The sequence below is a fragment of the Mus caroli genome, chromosome 8 (assembly GCF_900094665.2).
Source record: "Mus caroli chromosome 8, CAROLI_EIJ_v1.1, whole genome shotgun sequence".
NCBI classification, from domain to species: domain Eukaryota; kingdom Metazoa; phylum Chordata; class Mammalia; order Rodentia; family Muridae; genus Mus; species Mus caroli.
Window position 1 is genome coordinate 100,013,767 of NC_034577.1, and position 22,874 is coordinate 100,036,640.

Genomic DNA, 22,874 nt, shown 5'->3' on the forward strand with positions numbered 1-22,874 from the left:
CAGGGTTTCTCTGTGTAGCTCTGGCTGTCCTGGAACTTACTTTGTAGACCAGGCTGGCCTCGAACTCAGAAATCCACCTGCCTCTGCCTCTGCCTCCCAAGTGCTGGGATTAAAGGCGTGCGCTACCACCACCCAGCTTGAACGCCCTCTTCTTAAATGTGTGCTTTGGTTAATGATCCAGCTGGCCAGAGGAACAGAGAAAACAATCCCCACCCCAACACCCTAAGAGTCTTTCTTTCTCCTCAACTGGGGCATACATTTGGCTTGGTAGTTGGCCTACTTTCAGACATGAGAGTTCTGCTGTACATCTCACCCCTCTGCTTAACCCTCCCTATGCCCACAAAGCATATCACTGATGTTCTGTGACTCTTGAGGACCTAAGTGGCTCCAAGAACACCTGGCCATCATGTGGCCCAGGCACAGACACTGCCAGGCCAATGGGGGCCTCGGTCACTGGGTCCTATCTAGTCTCCAGCCAGGGATGAGCGACGGCCTCGCTCAGGTGGAGGCCCTCAGAACCTATCTGGAAATACCTGACAGATACACATCTAGCACCCACTCAGAGCCCCACGGCAGCTATCCCTGAACTGAAGTGTATCCTTAATACGGCCAGCCTCGCCAGACCACTAGGAAGGACTGTCGCTGACATCTGTCTTTTGTGGTTGGTGATTCTCAGGCACAGAGGACTAGGGAGTCCTTCATTGCCTGCCCAGCTTTCGTCCTTTACATCTTTGTCTTTCCCCTGCATTTCAGAGGAAGCCATTGAAGATGCCGAAGGACCCAGCGAAGCATCTGCTGACCCAGAGGAGCTGGCCAAAGACCAGGGGAGCGGCGGCGAGGAAGGGCAAAGCAAGAGGGCAGGTACTTTACATAGGCATCCTCAGCCCCTAGACCTTGTCCCTGGGAGGGGTGAGGCTGGCAGCAGGGAGCAGACCACCCTTCATCTCGCCCAAAAGTGTGCTTGAGACAGGGTCTCGCCATATATCCCTGGCTGGCCTGAAACTTGCTGTATAGACCAGGCTAGCCTTGAACTCACAAATATCCATCTGCCTCTGCCTCTGCCTCTCTGCGTTAGAGGCGAGAGTCATCATGCTGTTTTTCTTTCTCTTTCTCTCTTTCTCTTTCTCTCTCTCTCTCTCTCTTTCTCTTTCTCTTTCTTTTCTTTCTTTCTTTCTTTCTTTCTTTCTTTCTTTCTTTCTTTCTTTCTTTCTTTCTTTCTTTCTTGCACCCTTTACATTGAGCACCAGCTGTCTGCAGTTTCTGGGTAGCGTTTCTTAGGCAGCCATTCAGCATGGATGGCTTGTACTCCTCCTTCTGTAGGCAGCCTGGTAAAGACATTTGTCAGGCAGACCTTGGCTGAGGTCACCCCTGATTCTCAGCCTCAAGGTAACCAGAGGCGGTGAAGGGTGGGCATTGTTCTGCATCCGAGGACCTGAGTGGGGCCTGCATACTTTTCCCAGCATGCCCCTCTCCTGGGGCAAGCGTCCACAGGGGGACAGCAGTGTGGATAGGCAGGGGGACATTTTAGCAAAAGCAGAGCGAATTGAAGGGGCCAGGGCAGGAAGTACTATTTCTGGAAAAGCCAGTGCCAAGAGAGGAGAGCAGCCATTTCTCAAAATGACAGGATCTCTGTGCTGAGGGAAGAAGAGCTGAGGCTGAGAGAAGCTCAGGGTTTGGAGGGAGGAGCTGAGTCATTTCTGAGAGGATTTACTGGGCTCACAGACACCACCACCACGCTAACAGGAAGTGCTGTGACAAGCAACAGACAGTATTGTTAGGCCAACCTGAGTCTTAGCACCGTGCTCAGTATTACGAGGCTTTGATTTCCTTCTTTTTTTTTTCAATCTTCCTTTCTTTCTCTCTCTCTCTCTCTCTCTCTCTCTCTCTCTTTCTTTCTTTCTTTCTCTTTCTTCCTTCTTTCTTTCTCTTTCTTCCTTCCTTCCTTCCTTCCTTCCTTCCTTCCTTCCTTCCTTCCTTTTAAGAAAATATTTACCTTCTAGAGTCTGTATTGGTTGGGCCTTTGTGACTTTTGTAGGCAAGACTGCTCTTAAATCATATTGAGGGTTGGGGCTTGGCCTTCGTTATTTAAACAAGATACAGAATCTTGGAGAGAGGCCAGAGGAAAGCAATGAAAGTGACTGAAGCCTGGGAAATCCTGCCTCTGTGAAGAGACTGCAGGAATGGGAAAGGGCAATGTCGGAAGTCTTCGAGATCAGAAAAAACCAAGCAGGCGCAGGGAGGGGACATGCCGTGAAGCTTAGTACTCAGTGCTTGCTGAGAGTGAAGGATGGGATCAGACACCCTGGGAGAGCCAGGGACGAGGGGCATGTACTGTTGTAGGAGGCCCCTTAAACATGGGGAGGGGTGTTTCCACCTGTGTTACTGTCTTAGTTAAGATTAGTTCCATTGCTGTGAAGGGATACCCTGGCCAAGGCAGCTCTTATAAAGGACAACATTGAATTGGTTGGGTTTGGCTTTCAGTTTCAGAGGTTTAGTCCATTATTATCATTTTTTTTAAGATTTATTTATTTTATGTATATGAGTACACTGTATCTGTCTTCAGACACACCAGAAGAGGATATCGGATCCCATTACAGATGGTTGTGAGCCACCATGTGGTTGCTGGGAATTGAACCCAGGACCTCTGGAAGAACAGTTGGTTCCCTTAACCACTGAGCCATCTGCCCAGCATGCAGGCAGACATGGCCTGGAGGAGCTGAGAGTTCTACATCTGGATCCACAGGCAGCCAGGAGGAGGGTCTGGATCACACTAACCAGACTTGAACGTATATATGAGACCTTCAAGTCCCATCCCCAATGTGACCCACTTCATTCTAACAAGGCCACACCTATTCCAACAAGGCCACACTTCCTAATAGTGCCACTCCCCATGGGCCAAGCATATTCAAACCACCACAGTTACCTTGGCTACACCGAGACCCCAGTCTTTACTAAACAGTTAAGGTAAGCGATAAATAGACAGTCTAGATAAGCAGCCAAACATCATGTGCCCCAAGGGGAGAGCTAGCAGGCCCCAAAAGCCCTATGTGACCTTCTAGGTCACCTGTGTGTTTTCATGGTCTGGGTGCTTGATTTCTAATCACAATCCTCCCATTTGCTGGGTGACAATGCTTAGTCTCTAAACCTTTCTGTGCCTCTGTGTTTAAATGAGATAGAGATTAAGAATAATGCCTCGTGTGTATTATTTTACTACGGGAAGCTTAGAACAAGGCCCAGCACGTAGTAAGTTTTGTGTGTGAAGTTTAACAGTCAATCAAGAAGCATGCAGAAAACCAGTAGCAAGGTTCTTAGCCTTGTCCATTTAAAATGCTACTTCTGTGTGTGTGTGTGTGTGTGTGTGTGTGTGTGTGTGTATACACGCCCTAACTTCCATGGCTTCTGGGAATTTTGAAAAGTTATCAGGAGTACCAAAACGGGGGATGGTCTGGCCCCTGATATTTGATGTGTATATTCCCTGTACCCCATGTGGGTCCTAAAGACATTATTAAAGGACCATTGCTTGCAAAGCTCCTACTGTGTGCCACACCCTGCGCAGCCACTTCGTGTTGTGCTTTTCACACCCATGCATCCTGTACAGGACAGGCTCTGTTGAGGGCAGTTCAGTTAAAACTCATCTAGCCTTTATGATTCTGAGTGAGCACTGCCCAGCAACCAGGCCACTGGATGGTGTGAAGCGAGAATCATGGAACACACATCTGTAACAAGGCTCTCTCTGTATGCATTCATCCATGCAGTGGGCCCACCTCTCAGTCTTTACCTTGGAAGATAGGGAGAAACAGCAAGTTAGGGTGCACCTTGTCAGAGGCACAGAAACAAAGGCGTCTTTGTTGACCCCTCTTAGATGAGCCTCCTCTGACCTGAAGTGTAATTTTGTAATGACAGGCTTTAACAAAGCTCTTGGGACCATTTTTGAACTTGGACTGGGTATGGGTGCCGGCAACCTTTCTGTGCCTTCTTTTTGGGTCCTTGTTGGTATTTTGTAAAAACTATTATTAAGAAAAAAAAGAAAGAAAAAAAGATCTACGTTTCTTTCATTTGTTCCCCAAATTGAGCTGTTCCTATCTGATCAAGCACGATGGGGGTGGCTTCCTCTCCACAAACAAGTAAATAGCGATTTCACAATTTGTCGCGTTGATTAGTAGCTGCTGCCGATGCAGATTAATAATATTTCAAATGGGTCTGGATAATTGGCATTTTTCTCAGCTATTGATTATGTAGTTTGGAGGATTGTGCAGGAATGGATAATCTTGAAGATTTTAGTTCCACGTCTTTTGTTTCTTTTTATTGAAACAAGGCTTGTGTGTACCTCCCCGTGGGCTCCTCAGTGATACAGTGAGCAAACCAGGTAGTCATCTGTCAGAGAGCCCAGCGCCTGTGTTCCTTGCTCCGTGCCAGGCACTAGGCAGAGTCCCAAGGATCACGAGTTTAGAGAGACCTTGGTCTTCAGGGTATGTGATGTTATCTTGGGGTTTTCAGGGTGTTTGCCATCAAAAAGAATATCGCAGGGACTTGTCTGTTGTTCAGAACGTTCAGCGCCTTAGTGGAGCTCATGACTCTGAGGAAGTGAAATTTAAGTTTTGTTTCATTTTAGCAAATACAAATTCAAGTAGCCACATCATATGGCTCAAAGAGAACAAGACTAACCCCAAAGAACCTGTCACAGGCTCACGGGCACTCTGACTCTGTGATTAGCTAAGGAGGAGGCTGCCTGTCTGACCTTCAGGTCAGGTAGGCCACAGGCTCAGACAGGTGCTGCCTGCTTCCTAGCCGGGTGGGCGGGGCTTATGACCCCAGTCCCAACCCCTGCTTTATCCCAGTTGCTAGTGCCTTCCCTTCATGCCATGGGCGCTTTCCAGACGTGAGCATAGCCAGTTCTCAACCCTATTGAATTTATACCCTATAGACATTGATAAATTTATAGATGCTATAGACACTTTTTAAAGATTTATTTATTTATTATATGTAAGTACACTGTAGCTGCCTTCAGACACCCCAGAAGAGGGTGTCAGATCTCGTTACGGATGGTTGTAAGCCATCATGTGGTTGTTGGGATTTGAACTCAGGACCATTGGAAGAGCAGTTAGTGCTCTTAACCGCTGTGCCATCTCTCCAGCCCTATAGCTGCTATTGACATTTATACCCTATAGACATTTATACCCTATGGACATTTATAGACAGCTACCCTCTCACTTCTGCCATCATGCGGTCTAGGAAAGTTAGCTGGAATGGGCTCAGGCAGGGTGCAGATAGAGAACTGCATCCCAGCCTGCCCACCCCTACCCCCACCCCTATCCCCACCCACCCACACTTCTCCGGTATGGGTTTCTTACTCTAAGGGCTTGATCCGGTTGACTTCTCCAACCGAAGAATGAGTATCAGACTCCAAAGTTGTAGGGTGAAAAAATGAAGATACAGGTGGTACCAGTGGGTACAAAAGTGACCTGGATCTTCTTCTGCTGGGGTGTGGCCACTAATGGCTCCGCTTGTAAAACCACTTCCAGAGGCAAGCCCAATGGGCTGAACTCCATCCCTGGACCCCCTCCCCCACTACACACACACACACACACACAGTGGAAGGGAGAAAACCAGCTGCAACCTCCACATGTGCACCTTGACACATCTGTGTGCTTAGGATGCACCCACACTAAATACCAAGAACCTCAGGTCACTGTCACGGAAAGAGCTCTAGGTGTGAAGTCAGGAAGGCTAGTCCCTAGCTAGTGTGTAACATTGGCTGGGGGAATTTAGTTGCAGACACCTTGAGCGCACTGCCTGTAAAACACGGTGCACTAACACCCACCCGCGGGCGCCATGATAGTGAGTAGCGGTGCATGTACCAGCCACTGGTTAGCAGGGTCACCACAGTGTGAAGCTTTCCTCCGGGCCACTGGTGGCAGGGGCGGGGCGGGACAGGGGAGCGGCTTTGCTAATGCACTGCCATTTCCTCCATCCAACTCTGTGGTTTCTCCTCTCTGGAACTCGAACATGACCCCCCTGTCATCATTTGTCGGAGTGGATTGGAGCATGAGCGTTTGAGATTGAAGAGCCCCCAGTGTCCCCCACTAAACGGTGATTAATGCTGTGATTAGCCAAAGCCAATCATTAATTGCTATAAATTAAGTGATAGACAATTAATGCGGCGCTTTATCACCAATAATTAGGGGACAAGATGGAGCTCTTGGCAAAGAACCATCGTGAGATGGTTATTGAAAGGCTGCAGCCACCATGGTCTCTAGCCACAGAGCGCCACAGTCTGGCTTCAGGGGACTTGAGACAGGATGACTCTTGTTTTGTAAGAAGGGGCGGAGCACCAGCCTAGTCTGGAACAGAGGCATGTCGATGCTCTTAAAAGTCCCCAACTGCTGTGCCTGTGTATACTTTTGTTAAATTTTCTGTTAGAAGTGTAGTTTGAGTGCTCTCTCTTTTATGGAGATGGGGCCCAAAGGGATTCCACTCCTATGTATTTATTTATTTATTTTTCAAATCCACGATGCTCACCTAACACAGAGCAATTAGTGCATCGGAGCGTCCATGATTTGAATCTATGGGAGATTGCTATTAGAGAGGGAATTAATGGGTAGCTGTGGGGGAAAGTGTGTTTATGGGGCTGCAGTGCCAGTGAGCATGACTCCAATCGGATTTGACATGTTTAACATAAATGTATAGTGCACGGCTCTTGCGGCATATGAATAATTCCTGTGGAGCCACCGCCCTTCTAATTACTGAGTTTGGGGGAAAAAAAAAAAGGCAGGTCAGGCACATCCTGGTGGAAATGTATTTCCAGCCCGTCCTGCTCCTCCACTTCTACAGCTCTGTATAAATAGAGATGCCATTGTATGGGGGACTTAATCCCGACAATGGAATCTGTCACAGGATGGAAGGGGCTGCTGCCTTCTCCTCTTCCTCATCCCCTTTCCTCCCTCCTCCTTCCTCCTTCCTTCTTTCCTTCCTTCTTCCCTCCTCCTTCCTCCCTCCTCCCTCCCACCCACCCATCTTTCCACTCCTTTTTAAAAATCAGTTAGATATCCAGAGACAAAACAAGGTGTATGCCAGGAGGAAACATTATGGGTTGGGGAATTTGAAAATTCTGGGGCCGTCAATGTTTCATCAGATGAGGCACTGCTGAAGGGTAGCATAAACCTCAAAGAACATTAGCTACTAAAGTCAGAGCATTAATAACTTCTGTCGGTCTGTAATATAGCAAGGGCCTAGGGGAAGGGTTCAGATAGGTTTTCTCTCCGGGCATCACCATGGGTACAGACAGCACCACGCCCATGCTTCTTGGTGGGATGTGGGAGACTGCAGACTCTGACCTTGTCCCATGTCATCACCGACCATTCGGTGGACCAGTGTCACTGCAAGTGCCATGTGAATACCTCTGAATGGTCCATCACTTCTAACCAACCAGGCCCATACGCACCTCTGCGGAAGTAGCCCCATTCTAAATCTTTCTGGCTCTTGCTTCCTATGCTACCTCACCCCAAAATATGCTTACCTTTGCAGTCTAGTGTGAGTAGGGAATGCTGGGAGCCTCCTTCACGTGGCTTCTTTAGTGGCCCGTGTCCTTGCCAATGGACACTGTTTCTGGGTTTTTATTTTCACACAGCTACAAATTACATAGCTGTCAGCGTTTCTAGGGTCCACTTGTTCCCTCACCCCAACCCCCCATACCCTCTTTGCCATTTCCAGATTGCTTTTATCAGAGCTTGGCTGCTTACAGTCGTTGCAGGCAAAATTCTGTCTCAGGACTGAAAACAGACCACCAACTATTTTTATTTTGGCAAGCAAAAATAGATACAGGGCATGGTACACAGTTAGGCTTGCCTGAATTCCAGTCATCCAAAGCTTGGCTCTGAAATTTTATATTGTTAGGTCATAAGTGATGAGACCCAAAATCCTATCAGCTGAGCGAGTGTGTGTGTGTGTGTGTGTGTGTGTGTGTGTGTAGACATGCAAGAAAATGTAAGGAACTTTGTAAAGGAAGTGTCATGTGTGATCAGACAGTTATGGCACAATGAAATGAGAATTCCTCTTAAGGTATGGATTGGGGATGTGGTGTGTAAATGAAGGAGTATGGAAGGTACATGTAGATCTTTATCATCACCATGGGAAATATTTTATAACAGGTAGCTCAGCCAGCAAGCGCTTGCTCTGTGAGTACAAGGAACCTGGGTTGGAACCTCTGAGCCCATGTTTTTAGAAAGCTGGGTACAGAGCATGTAGTTATAATCCTAGCTCCAGGAAGGTGGAGTCAGGTGGATCCCTGGGACTTACTGGGCAGCTATCTAGCCTACTTGATGCCCTTCCGGGCCAGAGAAAGGCAGCACCCGAGAAATAACACCTGAAGTTATCTCCTTTGGTTCTGTATCCATGCACACACATTGCACATGAATACCCCGGCCTGGGCAGATACCCTGTAGTTGTGCTTATGATTCTCAGGCCATGGCCCTGTTCATCTCCCCCTGCCTTGTCTGAGCTGCAGCTTTCATAAAGGCCTTCTGGATCCTAGCAGGATTCTTTCAAACATAGCCCATGGGACATCACTTTTCTTAGGCACAGCTGTCCTCCTTGGGCCCTCTCGTGCCTTGATTTTGCAGCTAGAGCACTGTGTCCCGCAGATTAGGGACCCCTGGGCACGTCAGAGCTGTGATTGACTTTCTCCATGACCCACCAGCAGGTTCTTTAGCCTCCTGGGTTAGACATCCATCCACTACCTTACAAGCTGAAGAATATATAACACGGTCACTTTCTCTTATTATTTGATAAATGGAGAAGTCATGGCCAGTCCTGTGCTTCTTAAGATACTCTGTCCTGGTCCACCCTGTATGAGACAGGCAGTGACTATGTGGCATCTACTAAGTGCTGCTCGGGACTGCTCTGAAACATCCCTAAGAGCCTAGCATGGCACAAGGTACTCTGAGCTGTAAGTTACTCTACTCACTCTTGGGGGGCATCCATCCCTGTTTCATGTTGCTGAACAGAAGAGGTAAATTTAGGATGCTTCCCCTTGCCTAAAACCAGGGTCTCTCTGTCATATAGGGTTCCACAGCCCAATGTGGGCTCCTGTTAGTCCCTGGAACTCCTGTTCATTTCTGAAAATGAGACCATTGCAGCAAGTGTCCAAGACATTACAGCGTGCTAGACTTTGTGGTGTGTTGCGCCTTCTGCTGGGCTCCTGGAAGCCCTGTGAGTAGAGGATGCTGCAAGTTGAGCATAGTTGATCAAGCGCTTGTGGTCCCCCAACCAGGATCTGATGGAGGCGAGAGCAACACCCCCTCCACCCTACCCCATCCCACCCCAAGCTGACTACTGAGCCTTACTCCCTGGCCACGAGGACCAGTAACCTCCTGTCAAGGGACCTCTGCCCAGGGTGGGAAAAGGCACGTGGGAAAACGTTGAGCCCCCGACCTTCCACAACGGTGCTTGGGTACCCCTAGCCCACCCCTGTGCACTGTCACTTAGCCCCTGCTCTAGGAGCTGTGAGCAGGAGACCCCATAGAAGCTCAGCCTGGAGCAGACCTGGCATTCTCTGTGCTGGACGGAGATGACTGACTGACTGACGAGTCAGATGTTTCCAATCTCCCCAATCAGTGCTGGGAAAGGCGAGAGTGATTTCCATTTTCTGTCAGAGCTGCACCAGGACTGGGGAGAGAGCTGCCCTGTCAGGCTAAGGGAGAGTTTTGTCTGGTTCTTCATGTCATGGGCACACTCCTAAGCTGCTGTGGCTCCATTGATAAAGTTCAGTCAGAACCCTGGGACGTTAGTTTTGAACTAGGAAAACTCAGGAAGAGTGTGATTAGTTCTATTTCTGGGATCTAGGCTGGCTTGGAACCCACAAGGTTCCAAAGTAGATCGATCCTAGCTGCCCTAAAGGATGTTTGAGCCCAAGAGGACTGAAGGGCTCCCAGGACTGAAGGGCTCCCATTAATCCCCTTGGGCCGTGCCCCATGGCTTGCGTTTCCATTTTACGTTTGCTGGTTTGTTGTAGCTTTTCGAGGCAGGGTGGAGAAGGGACACTCTGTGGCCCCAGGCAGGGCAGGTTGCCTGAATACTACCGATTAGCAGTCAGGAAGAGGTCTCCTCCCCAGGTGCTAGTCTGATGGTGGCAGCCAATGCATAGAAGGCATTAAATAGACAGACAGACAGAGCTGGTCTAAATGAGGTGGTGGCTGCTTTGACTGGTGGTTCGTTCACAAGTCTGACACAGAGGGAGCAAGGTGTCTTGCATGTGGCAACGTGAGATGTCCTTTCGGGAGCTCCAATCAGCGTAGTTAAGCATCCTTATGCATATTTCAAAAAGGAATTGGGGCAGCAGATTGATGCCTCGGATATAGGACATGGTACCGTTTTCTCCTCAAAGCTACAAAGCAAGCAGCAGCCAGCATCCACCAGTCAGCGCAGGACCACTGTTGGACCACGAGGCTTCCAGTGCTCCCCAGAGAGGCAACTTAAACTAGGGGGACAATGACCCTCACAGCTCGGGATACCGTCCAGTCTGCACTCCCAGAAACAAACTTGTGCAGATAGAAGCCAATGTAGCTCTGTTCATTCTCCCAGGGTCAAAGTTGTGGGGATGTCGGCCAGGACCAATTGCTGGTGCATAGGGCAGGAGGCCAGCACTGTTCCTTTGGGAAAAGTGGGAGGAGCACACAGGTTTTGCCTGGTTTTCCTTGAAGTTCTCCAAGACCTATGTGAGAAAGGGATTTCTCAAGACAAGTGATCTGTCATTGTGGGCTACACAGCAGACAGAACAAATGCATAGAGGCGATACTTTCTAGCCTCCTGGCTTTGAACACGTGTCTGTATTTGCTTTTAGACTGAGTAGGTTCCCTGAGGGACAACTGGGTGTGGTCCTTAACCTTTGGCTAGAGATGTCTTGGCTTGGAGACCAGGGCCTGTCTCTTTTCTTCCCAAATTAAGCTAAAAGTTCCAAGTCATTGCGTCGCTGGAAAGTGGGCCAACAGGTCTGCGCATGCTTGCAGGTTTCTTTAACTTAAATTCAAGTTAGAGCAGAGACTCCTACCAGTGACAAAAAAGCGCTGAGCGGGTAGCCCTTCTCCAAGTGTGGTCCCTGAACCATCTGCCTCACCGGGGAACTCACCAGCAGTGCATTCTCTGACTCAGACCTACAGAATCAGAGCCTCTGTGGGTAGGGCCTGCAGTCGGTGTGCCCTGCAAGAAGTTCAGACACCCTCTAGAGTTCTATTACCCAAGACTCTACAACCCCAGAGACAAAAGCAAGAGCCATCTCTTTATTTATAGGCTGAGTCCGGAGCCCCTCCTAGAGCAGAGAGAACTGAACTTGACCAAAGTCAGGTGTGTGCCTAAAAGAGACACAGATGCTTAGCCTGGGCAGCTCACACCAGAGATGACAATGAGAGTTGGGACAGAAGGGAGCTGGCCACAGGGACAGTGTCTCCATGAGAGTCTGGGAGTTCTTCAGTGAGCACAGCTAGTCAGTAACACTTCCTTGCATCTGTACTCTTCTCAAAGCCTCTTGCCACCCAGTCCTTGTTTCAGGATGCAAGGGCAAACGGCGATGCCTGAGAGTGTCTGGATGTTCCAGTGACCAGCCTGTCTTGTTTGTAGCTGAGCTGGTAGAGGAAAATTAACCTCCTTAAGTAGCAGTTGTGCCCATCATAACAAACTGAAGTTGTCTTAGGAAGAGTCTTTCTAGAAACAGAAAGTCAACGTAAGAACTGTATGGCATGCCGGAACTGCGTGGGCATCGTCTTCTACTCTGGGGTGGCCAGACGACCTGCTGAGCAGGCTTTCTAGAGACGCACAGAGCAGTCCAACCTGAGATACCACTCTCAAGGAGATGCCTCACTAGGCTGGAGTCAGGCATGGAAGAGAAGCTCGAGTTCTTACAGGAGTGTGCAGACCCTCCCCTGCCGTGTGCTCAGAAGCCTGCTTCTGTTCACTGGGGTCTCTCCAAAACCTCTCTGAAGCATCCCTAAGTGCCTGGCTGGAGGCGGACTGAGACCATGCACACCTAGAGACAGTTGGCAGCGAAGCAGACTCTTTGAAGGAATGTTGTCCTCTGTACTAGCAGAGGAAGAGAATTTAGCCAGCTCTCTGGCCACTTATCAAGTGCAGTAGCTCTACAAGAACAGAGCCAGATAGCCCAGCTCGTCCCCCGGGAAGGAACTGCAAGCAGATGCCAAGATTAGCTCCACTTGCATCAACGGTAGGAAGATCACAAAGTCTTTCTGGAAGCCCGGTGCTCATGCTGCTGCAAGTGAGTTGGAAGTCTGCGGGAAGCTGAGGGAGATGGCCTGAGGGAAAGAGCACGCACCTCACCTTTCTCTTAACGAGCACCTTGAGCCGAATGGGCCATTTTCAGAGCCTCCAAAACATCTGCGTGTGGCTGGGGTAACCTTCCCAACTTGAACACTTGAACGTGAAGTCGTGTGAGAAAGAAAGAAAAAAAATCCCCACTTAGTCAATGGAGATAGATAAAAGATTGCTGTAAATTTCTAGGGCAGGTGGCAAGCTGGTTTACGGAATGCAAGGCGGTGAGAACCCCTGGCTTACGGAAAGTAACATGAATTAATAATCATTTAATTGGCTCCTCCATTATGTTGCTGGTTTGGGAGATGGAAGTTCAGATGGAGGGGCTGTCAGCGGTGCTTTAGCTAAGAGTCTGATGTTAAGAAGAAGTGGGGGTGGTGCCTGCTTCTGGACTCTCTACAAGTATCAAATGTCAGACAGTTATCCCAAGTTCTCGGTGAGCTCACCCCAGGACCCCACAAAGGAAGAAGCGCAACACATTGGTAAATATCACCTTCAAGGGACATAGTCCCAAGATGGACAATAGAGAAGGAACTTCCAAGTGACACGGACAGCTCAGCCCCTACTCAGGATCTTCCCAAGGTAGTGTCCCTGGCTCACAGCCTAGTGTTCACCACCGGCTACAGTGATGGGAAGAGGAGCTCTCCATGGGAACCCAGAAATTAATTCCACTCCGATTAGTCTTCTTATACTGTGAGGGGATATCCTTTCTGATGTCTTGAGGAAGCCAGAAACTGAGACCTCAAGGTTCCTCTCACTTAGTTTCTATTGTTTCTCCACATTTCTCCCAAGGCAGCAGGCCCTTCCCTTGCTTGCCTTCAGCACCACTTGGCTGGAAAGAGGCATGCGCTGTGCCATCTGCAGTCCAATGGGGGATGTACCTACGACTCCCTTTGCTTTCAAATTTCAGTGACCCAGGTTCAGAACTTGTGAGTGGAGATTGAGGTTCAGTAGGAATTGGTTCTAGGAGGAACGTTTTCCCTGTGAGTTACAGAGACAAGCATTTTAGATACCATTCTCCCTCCCCGCTCCCCACTCCAGAAGCCCGCCAATGGGAGCTGTTCTTAATAACGGATATGTTTAAACACCATAAAAGCTTTTTATTGAAAGCTGCAAGCCAGTGCTGGGTGTGGCGGCACTTGGGAAGCAGAGAGATCTCTATGAGTTCAAGGCCAGCCAGGTCTACATAGAGAGCTCCAGGACCACATAGAGAGACCCTGTCTCCAAAAGGAGAAAGAAAAGAGGAAAGTACAAGCAAATGTGCATGAAGTCAGGCGAGCTCTCTTCTCTCCCCTGTTCTTCTGATGAGAGGAAGAGGGGTAGCTTACTACTAATTACTAATAAATAGCTGACACACCTCACTAATAGCTGACACACCTCACTGGTGATCATTTTCAGAAGTTAAATACTGGCCAGATAAAATGTGAGAAGGTCAAAGTGTATATAAAGATTGATGTTTCCATTCACAAGGGGTCTCCCCCACTGAAGGAGCCATGCACGGACAGCCGTGGTTCCCCCCCCCCCCCATGTAGAGGAATCTCATGGCATCAGATGGAGATGCAGGCATCGGTCCACCTTTGTCCTTGTTGATTTTAGCGGCCCACCCTCCACAATTTAAGAGGATATGGCAGACCACCACCCTGGAAGCCAAACCCCAAAAAGTCTTCTGAACTCTGTAACAGCAACAGGCTAGTCTGTGCTGTGTTACGCTGGGCAGCAGACTGCCAATTGCACAGTCTATACATGTGTCCTGTTAGGGCCTAGTAGAGAGCTTTGCACAGTCACACTATCTCATTCGCCGTGCCTTAGATAGCATGCCTCGAGTCCAGCATGTTGCCCGTGGAGGACTCGTTGAGATTTAACGGTTTTTCCTATGGCATCATAACTGCCAAAGGTGGCGGGTTGGGGTTGGGGGACAGCCTTAAGGAGCAAAGAAAACAAAACTCCTCTGAGGTTGTGCACAGCATGGGTCCACATACACACCTTTCATGGACAGCAGAATTTAAATGCCAAGCCACTTAATTATAATATTTAAAATAACGTAGCTGCTGGATGAACTTAGAAATTACCCACAATGCTGTTTCCTAATATGATAATCACTTCCTTCTGTTTTCCCCTCAGTGCTGACGGTTTACATATCTGTGACCGAGCCTGATGCTTTGCATTCCTGATCTTTCATAGCTATCATTTTAATATCAATGGCACGCAAAGGAATGGCTATACCGTCCCTCACTGTATCACTGTCTCTGCCCTCTCTTACCTAGTTTCTGCTTCTTTGTTTCTTCGATCCCACCCTGAGTATTAAGGACTGAACTCAGCCTCTGGCACACACTAGGCAAGTGCTCCACCCCTGAGCTGATCTCCTGTGCTTTCTTTGTATCAGGGTCTGGCTAGGTTGCCCAGGCTGGCCTAGAACCTGCGAAGCCCTCCTGCTTCAGCCTTTCTGAGTAGCCGTGTCTCCATTCCTGCTTGGGTTGTTTCCACTCTTTTCAATCATTATTATAAAAATGGCTTCAGGGAGTTTTTGACCTTGCTGCTGACTTAATGCAAAGATTCCAGGCGCTGACTACTTAAGCCATGTCTGGTTTCCGTGGCACATCTGTTGCCTCTTCACTGTCGTGACATCATAAGAGGACCTAGAGTGACCGATAATCGTTTTTTTTTTTTTTTTTTGTAAATGGCGTTTTTGGTATTGTAATATCCCTGCTCTGGCATTTTATGAGAAGAGTCCAGAAAGTCTTCGGAACAGAAAACCACAGTACTTCTTGGTGTCCTTGCCACCACATTGGCAGGAGTCAGGTAGACATGGATTTCGAGACTATGGCCCCTCTTGAAGTTGTTCAGAAAACCCCGTGGCTCACAATAGATAAATTACGCAGCACGCTGGTGGAGAACTGTCGGCTCCCATGCAGAAACTACGCAAAGGATCCTCACCCCGACTTGCTAGGGATTGGATGGTCCAGCAAGGGAAGGGCTAGTGTCAGATGTACTTGACCTAACTGCGAGGAGTAAGCAGTCTTCCTACCTCCCAGGGAAATGCCGGAGATGATGTAACTGTACAAAATGGCACTTTAATTAAGAGATAATAATAATAAAGGAACTGGTGAGCTGCGGAGGGTCTAATGTCCACTTCTGCACAGGTTTTCTTAAATAACAATGTTAAGTTGTCCTGGGTAGAGAGAGAGGAGATAAACCTAGAAGTTTTGAGTACCAGTGGGCCTGGTATTTCATATACAGCTGGGCTGTTGTGTTTCTGGGAAGGAGGAATGAACAAGCCAGTGTGCTATGTGTGTGTGTGTGTGTGTGTTTATGTTGCTGTGTCTTGTTTTTACTTTTTAAACACTTTGTGATGGCTCCTTGGCTGTGACAAAAGAACCTTAGAATCCAAAAGCAGTTGGAGTTTTGTTGTGGGGAGAAAGGCATTAGAGATTCCCTCTCACCCGCAAGGGGGGTGGCTTTAGATACCAGACTTCTCGCCTCTGCCACCTCCCTGTGCTTCCTGCTTTGCATTTGGAGGAGGAGGATGGACTCCTGTCCTGCAAGGGAACTAGCTGGTGGCGTTGTTTGCTTCTCAGCTCTGAGACTGAAATGGCTTGGGGGATCTCAGCCTCCCAGCCCCTCCACTCAGGCTGCTGAGTAGCCAAACAATCCCCAGACAGTCATAGCACGTGATGGAGGCCTTTAGCACACAGTGCCATTGTCCCATAGCAAACGCAGGACTGGGTGGGATGGGCACCGGGGGTAGAGCCTGCTTGTACCTTGGTCACCTCTGCTGTAAGAGGGCTCTCCTGTTCCCTACAGTAAGCTCTGAGCCTAACTTGATACCTAGCACTTGGAAGGAGGGGAGCAGGCAGGATGACTTAGAACAACAAAGCCTTACAAATAGTCTATTTGTAATTCTTTGGGAATTTCACACAATGTGTTTGGGTGATATTTGCCCCTAACTCCCCCAATTCCCTTAGCTCCTCCAGGATCCACCCCCATCTCCCCATCCCTCCCAACTTTATGTCCTTTGTTAGTATAACATTACCACCACCACCACCGACTTTAATTGGTGCTGTCTGTAGAGTTCCTGGTATGAGGCCAAAGCAAAGCAGTATCTTACAGGACTACTGCACCCACGAACACATAGCGGCTACCGTTGCCTCCACAGCACCTGCTCAGGATCCAGCCAGTCAGCACTCAGGTGTGGAATTGGATGGAAGAGGAGCTTATCAGCTCCCGCCCCTCACTCAGACACTGGACAGCCAGTTTTCTTTGAGGGAGTTGGAGGTGAGCCACGCTCCAGTGCTCGGACAGCAAGTAAGCCTGAAGAGAGAGCATCATTGGTGGCTTCTGCTCACCCCACCCCTGGCGTCCACTTGAAGAACTAACATGTGGAAAATAAGAAGCCTGCTCAGGGCAGACGGAGCACTTGGAGCTGTGGAAGTGCTCATGAGCCCCGAGTCCTGAGACAGAGGGTTGTGTGATCATTGGTGATGGAGGCTGGGAGATGGGAAATGGGCCGTGGGGGAACTGGTCTCAAATGTCGTAGCACCTAGTTAATCAGCAGCCAGTCCATCAATTAAATACCCCCACCCATCACCTATCACCTTTCAAGGGAGAAGGAGTAACTCCCATTAAGACCGAAATGGGTTTGAAGTCGATCCGAGACAGATTAAAATACTGTTATGAATCTGTGTCGGGAGGAGGAGGAGGGGGTCTGTGTAGAATGTGCCTGAGCTTGTACTTTTTAAATAATAGATGCCCTTGCAAACTTAAGGAGACCAGGTTACCAAGATAACAGGGTTAAAGGTCACAAAGTATACATTCTGGGAAGAGCATCAACTTCCTGGAATATTTCTTGTATTTGGCAATTCGGGAAAAAAAATTATGGCCCTATGATTTCAAGGAGTAAAATTTATTTTCTCAAACGATTGATCATTAAAGTTACACAGTTCAGGGAGTAAAGGCACTTGCCGCCAAACCTCACAACCTGAGTTCAAAACCCAGGCCCCACGTGTTGAGAGGTGAGAACAAACTGTAACAAATTATCCTCTGATCATCACACGTGTGTGTGAGCATGAGTGCAAGCATGTGTCACACACACACACACCAGGTGAAGAAAACGTAATATAACGAAAACCTTTAAGAAAGTATACTCCCCTATACTGACATCACTTGGGAACCACAGCAGAATCCATTTCAAAGTCAAATACAAAATGGAAATAGGTGTCAGACGACACAGACAGACAGATAGAAGCAGAAATCTGATTTAAATGGAGTAAAACTCGAGGTTTCTGAAACAGAGGCTTAATGCCATGCTAAATTAACAGCAGCGGTAAAGTTTTTTCAGGTTTTTTTTTTTCTTTAACAAAACTATTTTCAAGAGTTTTCAACGTGAGAACATCAGGCAGCTACAAGCAAGCCAGTCAAACCAGCGCTTGCCCAGCCCCGTCCCATGCGAGTCTGTGAACTTCCCACAGTGAGAGCAGCCATCCTAAAGCTGTCAGGCTGTGCGCCAGACTTACCTGGTCTGTGACTATGTTTTTGTGCTCCCAGCCACTACAAAAGCCTCAAAAGCCCACAACAGAGTTAGAAACAGACAAGGCTGGGTTTACGTCCTTTCCCTGCCCCCTCCTGCCTTCCTTGTCAGTTAGCACATGCCTTTCTCATTCTCCTTGCCCCATGCCACATCGAGCCTGCACATATATTTGTTAACATATATGTATGTATACATTACCGGCAAGGATCTGCATGTGAGGGAGAGCATATAGGTTCTTCTTTCTTTGTGTCTGAGACTGGGCGACTTTGATTTTTAATATTGTATATTCTAAATCCATTTGTAAATTTTGTGAGCTCATTTTTTGTTAGAGCTGAGTAGTGTTTCCATTTTGTATCTGCACCATGTCTCCCGTGTCCACTTGCCCGTTTGTCGATGGACAGCTAGGCTGGTTCCATTTCTTCGCTATAGTGAACAGAGCTGCAGCAAACATAGGGATCCATCTGCCTCGGGCAGGTGTGGAGCTGTCTGGGTATAGGCTGAGGAGTGGCAAGCCCCACGAGGGGCCTCCAAATCGCATTCCATAATGGACGGACTAATTCACGCCACCGGCGCCGGTGAATAAGGATTCCTGGCATCTTTGTTCTGGTTTGTGTTTTTGTTTATTTTCCTCATTGCTTTAAGCAACATTCCAGAAAAATGGAGTTTCAAATCTAAAATAAATGGAAGCTCAGTCCTTAGCTGGCAAGGACTGTCCCTACTGTGTGGCACCCAAACCTCATGTGTCCCCCTTCACATACATGGTTTTGGGGGACTCATTCTGGCTTTTGGCAACGCAGCCGAGGGCAACGGAAAGAATGGTTTGTAAGCAGGGAGGGAGCTTCCCTCTTATCTCCGGCTTTAAAGCCCTTACACATGCCTCAGGTATGACTTGGATCCATGGCCCGCTTCCACTCCTCAGTTATTTCTTACCAAAGAGCCAACTGCTGAGCCCAGATGTAAGTTATAACAGGTTAACGTTAGTACCCAGACTTCCACCGAGGCTGCTTGGCTGTGCTGATGCTAAGAGGTGGAATGATAAAGTTGGAAGCACACGGTTGTTCAGGTCTGTGGAGCAGTTTACTGGCTGCTGTTTAGGTTGGTGAAGCATTTGGAGAGACTCTGCCACCTGCCCAACTTCTCTGCCCCAACCCCACATAACGGGGCAAGCTGTGTTTAGACAATGGGAAATTAGAAGAAGCGATAAGCTAACACCAGGGCCCTTGACTGCATTTCTTTCCTGTCTCTGTCAGACATTCAGTTGTTAAAGGAATTCACAGGGTTAGGGCTGTGGGAAGAAGGGCACACTGCGTTGCCAGTGTGCATGGGAAGTCATTCTCCCCGACCTTTGGCGTCTTAAGAAGCCCCTGCTATCAGTGAGGTTGATCCACATCCAGCCCAAAGCCGCCTTGAGCTGGCCCAGGCTGGCTACTATAGCGCATATTCTGCTTTTTCTTTCAGCGTCATCCAGTCAGGCAGAGAAGGAGTTGACGGATTCCCCTGCAGCCACCAAACGCACCTCCTTCCCAGGTAGCTCTGAGACTCCGCTCTCTTCGAAGAGGCCAAAAGCATCAGAGGAGATCAAACCCGAGCAGGTGAGGCCTGCAGGGTCTACCGTGGTGGGGGAATGTTGTCAGTATTGATGGGGCATTGGGTCTTGGGAAGGCACAGCTTTAGGAGGGATCAGATGTTTGAGTCGGAGTGACGGGTGTTGCCCCCACAGATGTACCAGTGTCCCTACTGCAAGTATAGCAACGCTGACGTGAACCGGCTGCGGGTGCACGCCATGACACAGCACTCGGTGCAGCCTATGCTCCGCTGTCCCCTGTGCCAAGACATGCTCAACAACAAGATCCACCTCCAGCTGCACCTCACCCACCTCCACAGTGTGGCACCTGACTGCGTGGAGAAGCTCATTATGACGGTAAGGCAGCCCAGACAAGGACCCTGTGGCTTTTCCTCCTTCAGGGGTCAAAAGTCATGCAGTGGTAACATGAGCAAGATCCGTTTGTTGGTCCAGAAAGCTGGTATAGAACTGGCAGTGTGAGAAAATCATCTCAGCTCTGTGGCCGAGGTCTGACTGTCCCTGTCTTGCGCTTGGTTGTTACCAAGGCAGACTCGTGGCCCTGATTCAAGAAACCATCAACCTGAGTCCCCAGGCCTTGGTGTCGCAGTCTGGGGGCCACTTGGCCTTCCCAATCATAATGCCTCCGTCCACCTTCCTAGTCAGCTCTGTTTGGAGAAGTCTGACACCTTCCCATTAACGGAGGAGGAAACTAAGTCTCACAGTCACTCAGCCCCAGCTAAGTTACTCGCTCACCAGCTAAGACCTAAACCCACAGTTTTCAGCTCTGGGTCTAGCGTTGGAATGTGAGGCTTCAAGGTAGGCATTTTGTTCTCAGAGCAGGAAAGTCATCCGTTTGTGTGTGACATGCTGGCTCACAAACACAGACTTTACATGTGCATAGGATGGATGCACTTATACCTGCAAGCATCAGAGGGCCTAACTCATGAGTGGCCACCATAGACGTGGCCAAAAGATCTGTCTTAACATGAAACCCTAACTGCACTAGGAAAACTTCAAAACACTGTGGCTGGCAGCAGTGTCTTACTTTCAATTCTGCCAGGGCCACTAGGAAAGGCCTTTCCCCATCACCAGAGGAAGAAGAGACACGGTTTCTCTCCCTGTCTGCTATCATCTCAGCAGTGAGATGGTAAGTTGATGAGGCTGATATTTCACAGAGAGATTCCCAGAGAAATAGTCTACTGTGAATCCCATCCTGACCGGGCAGGTTACAGGAGTGTTTTTTTGAGGGCATTCACAATTCCATTCGGTTATGTAAAAATAACGAATAATGTTGTGTAAGGACGTTTGGTCTTGATGATTGGTGTACCAAGAGAACTTGAAACAGCCTGTGGAAAACCCTAAGACACCATAGCCCAAGCTTCACTCAGAGGTCTTCCAAGCACAAATTTACATTTTCAAATAGGCTGGAAAGATTCCCACAGGAGGAGGGATGGGTCCTACCAACTCCCAACAGCCGTGGAAGTAAGAAGGGATTTCCTGAGCCTCCTGTCTCTTTCTGAATGCCTGGAACTCTGGGGACCTAAGGGAACAAGAGGAAGCATACGAGAGAACCTTTCTTATTCTTTAAACTTAGCTATATTTTCCTTCTGCTTGAATGATTATTTTTATTGTTTAGTATTAATCTAGTATGACAACCATGGGCCTACAGTAATCTCCATGCCTGGAATACATTAGACAGTAAAACAGTTTTATATCCCTTAGTACTAACATATAAATTGTATTTCAAATAGCCATTGTTGGTCAGGATTTATCTATCTATCTATCTATTTTGTTTTGGGGGTCAGGTTTTCTCTGTATAACCCTGGCTCTCCTGGCACTCACTCTGTAGACCAGGCTGGCCTCAAACTCAGAGATCCACTTACCCCTGACTTTCCAAGTGCTCAGAGTAAAGGTGTTCATTGCTACCACCAGCTCAGGCCTTCACGTTTTTTTATCACTAGAACCAAAGAGGCGAATTTGAAGTGGTAATTTTCACCATGAACCTTTGGCCAGCAGAGTCCTCAGGAGCAGGTTGTTGCCATGGCATTTGCTTGGGTCCCAATCCCTAAGGTATTTCTGGAAGTGACCCCACTAAATAGCACTTTGTGAAGAAGTGATTTCCCACCTTTTAAACACCCCAGAAAATAGAGCCACGGCCATGAGCCCTCCCTGGAGCAGTGTCCAGAGCCAGACACGCCTGTCGAAGGTACCAGGGAGCACCCCACACATTGGGAGGATGGTGATAAGCTTGTTCTTGAACCTCTAACAGAGAGATTATGCAAGAAGCAACCACTCCCTGAAGGTCCTGCACTTTGCTCCGCGAAGAAACCCCACAGGCCTCATCTTTCCACAGATAGTAGAGATGTTGTCTAGCCGTCTCTGAGAAGTGTACAAACTGTAAAAGTGCTGGTTTCAGGAAACCAGTTTGCTAGTATCAGCGAGCTACTAGATTACAAAGTGGGTTGTTGAAAGTAGGGAGTGAGCGGTGTGTTTTAAGCGCTCCTCTGAACTTCACAGATGGTGCAAGGGGCTTTCATGCACCATAGCTCTCTACCTGGGAAACTGGCATGGTGACTGTCCCACAGAACTGGTCCTTCTAGTCACGAGGCCAGTGTTGCAAGTGATGTGTTTCCTTCTCCATCCAAAACAGCTTTGTGTAGCCACTCTCCAGGGTAAACCCCCAGATCCTCTTTGATGCCTAGATGCCTAATCTTGGTCAGATGCCAGGGCTGTTCTTTGGAAAAGTTTGGTGTTTAAATGGAATTCACAATTGTTGTACAACTAAGTGATGTTAATGAGCCTGTGGCAGAAACCGTGTCCCCAAAGGGCATTTTACAGTAATTTTATTAGAAAATTGGCCCAGGGAAAGTGTTGGTTAGGCTTTCTGACAGTTTATCTGTTTGTGCTTAGCCAAGTGCAGCGGAGAGCTCTGAAAGCAATCTGATGAAGATAACTCCTAACCAAAGCCTTCCTTCCTGTGCTTCATCACGAGGAGTAGCCAGTGGCCATTCAACCACTGAGAGGCTGAAGTCCTGTCTCCTCGGATCCTGAATGGCAAGGCAAATAGCAGAGTGGGCCCAGGCAGGTGGCTTTGGCTGAGGAACAGAAAACACTGCCAAAGGCTCCCAGATCAGTGATCACGGCTGGACGTGAGACACAACCAGGGTCTCTAAAGCTAGACGTTCCGGAGAATTTTTTTATTTCGGCGTCTAGGTCTAGAGTCTCAAGGAAGTGGCCACTATTGGATTTCAGTCCATCTGAAAGTAAATTCCGCCTTGATAAATGGAAATAGATTACTTTTTACGCAGTGTCTCTCCTTTCCGTTGTAAATGGAGAGCTTTTTTTTTTTTTTTTTTTTTTTTTTTTTTTTTTTTTTGGAGGCTTCATTTAATAATACCTTATCAGACAGCTTTCAGGAACCTGCAGGGTCTAATACGTCTGTTGCTATGGTAACAGCTGCTTATGCTCTGC

General features: G+C 48.4%; 1 protein-coding gene across 2 annotated transcripts in view; it reads left to right on the plus strand.

The window, feature by feature from the left end:
* Zfhx3 (zinc finger homeobox 3) overlaps positions 1-22,874 on the plus strand; it is a 348,026-nt gene that overhangs the window by 300,885 nt on the left and 24,267 nt on the right. For both annotated transcript variants that reach the window (XM_029480865.1, XM_021169308.2), the window contains 3 exons: positions 754-861; positions 19,298-19,431; positions 19,560-19,760. In XM_029480865.1, coding sequence (XP_029336725.1) covers positions 754-861; positions 19,298-19,431; positions 19,560-19,760 — 443 coding nt within the window. The remainder of the gene's footprint in view (positions 1-753; positions 862-19,297; positions 19,432-19,559; positions 19,761-22,874) is intronic.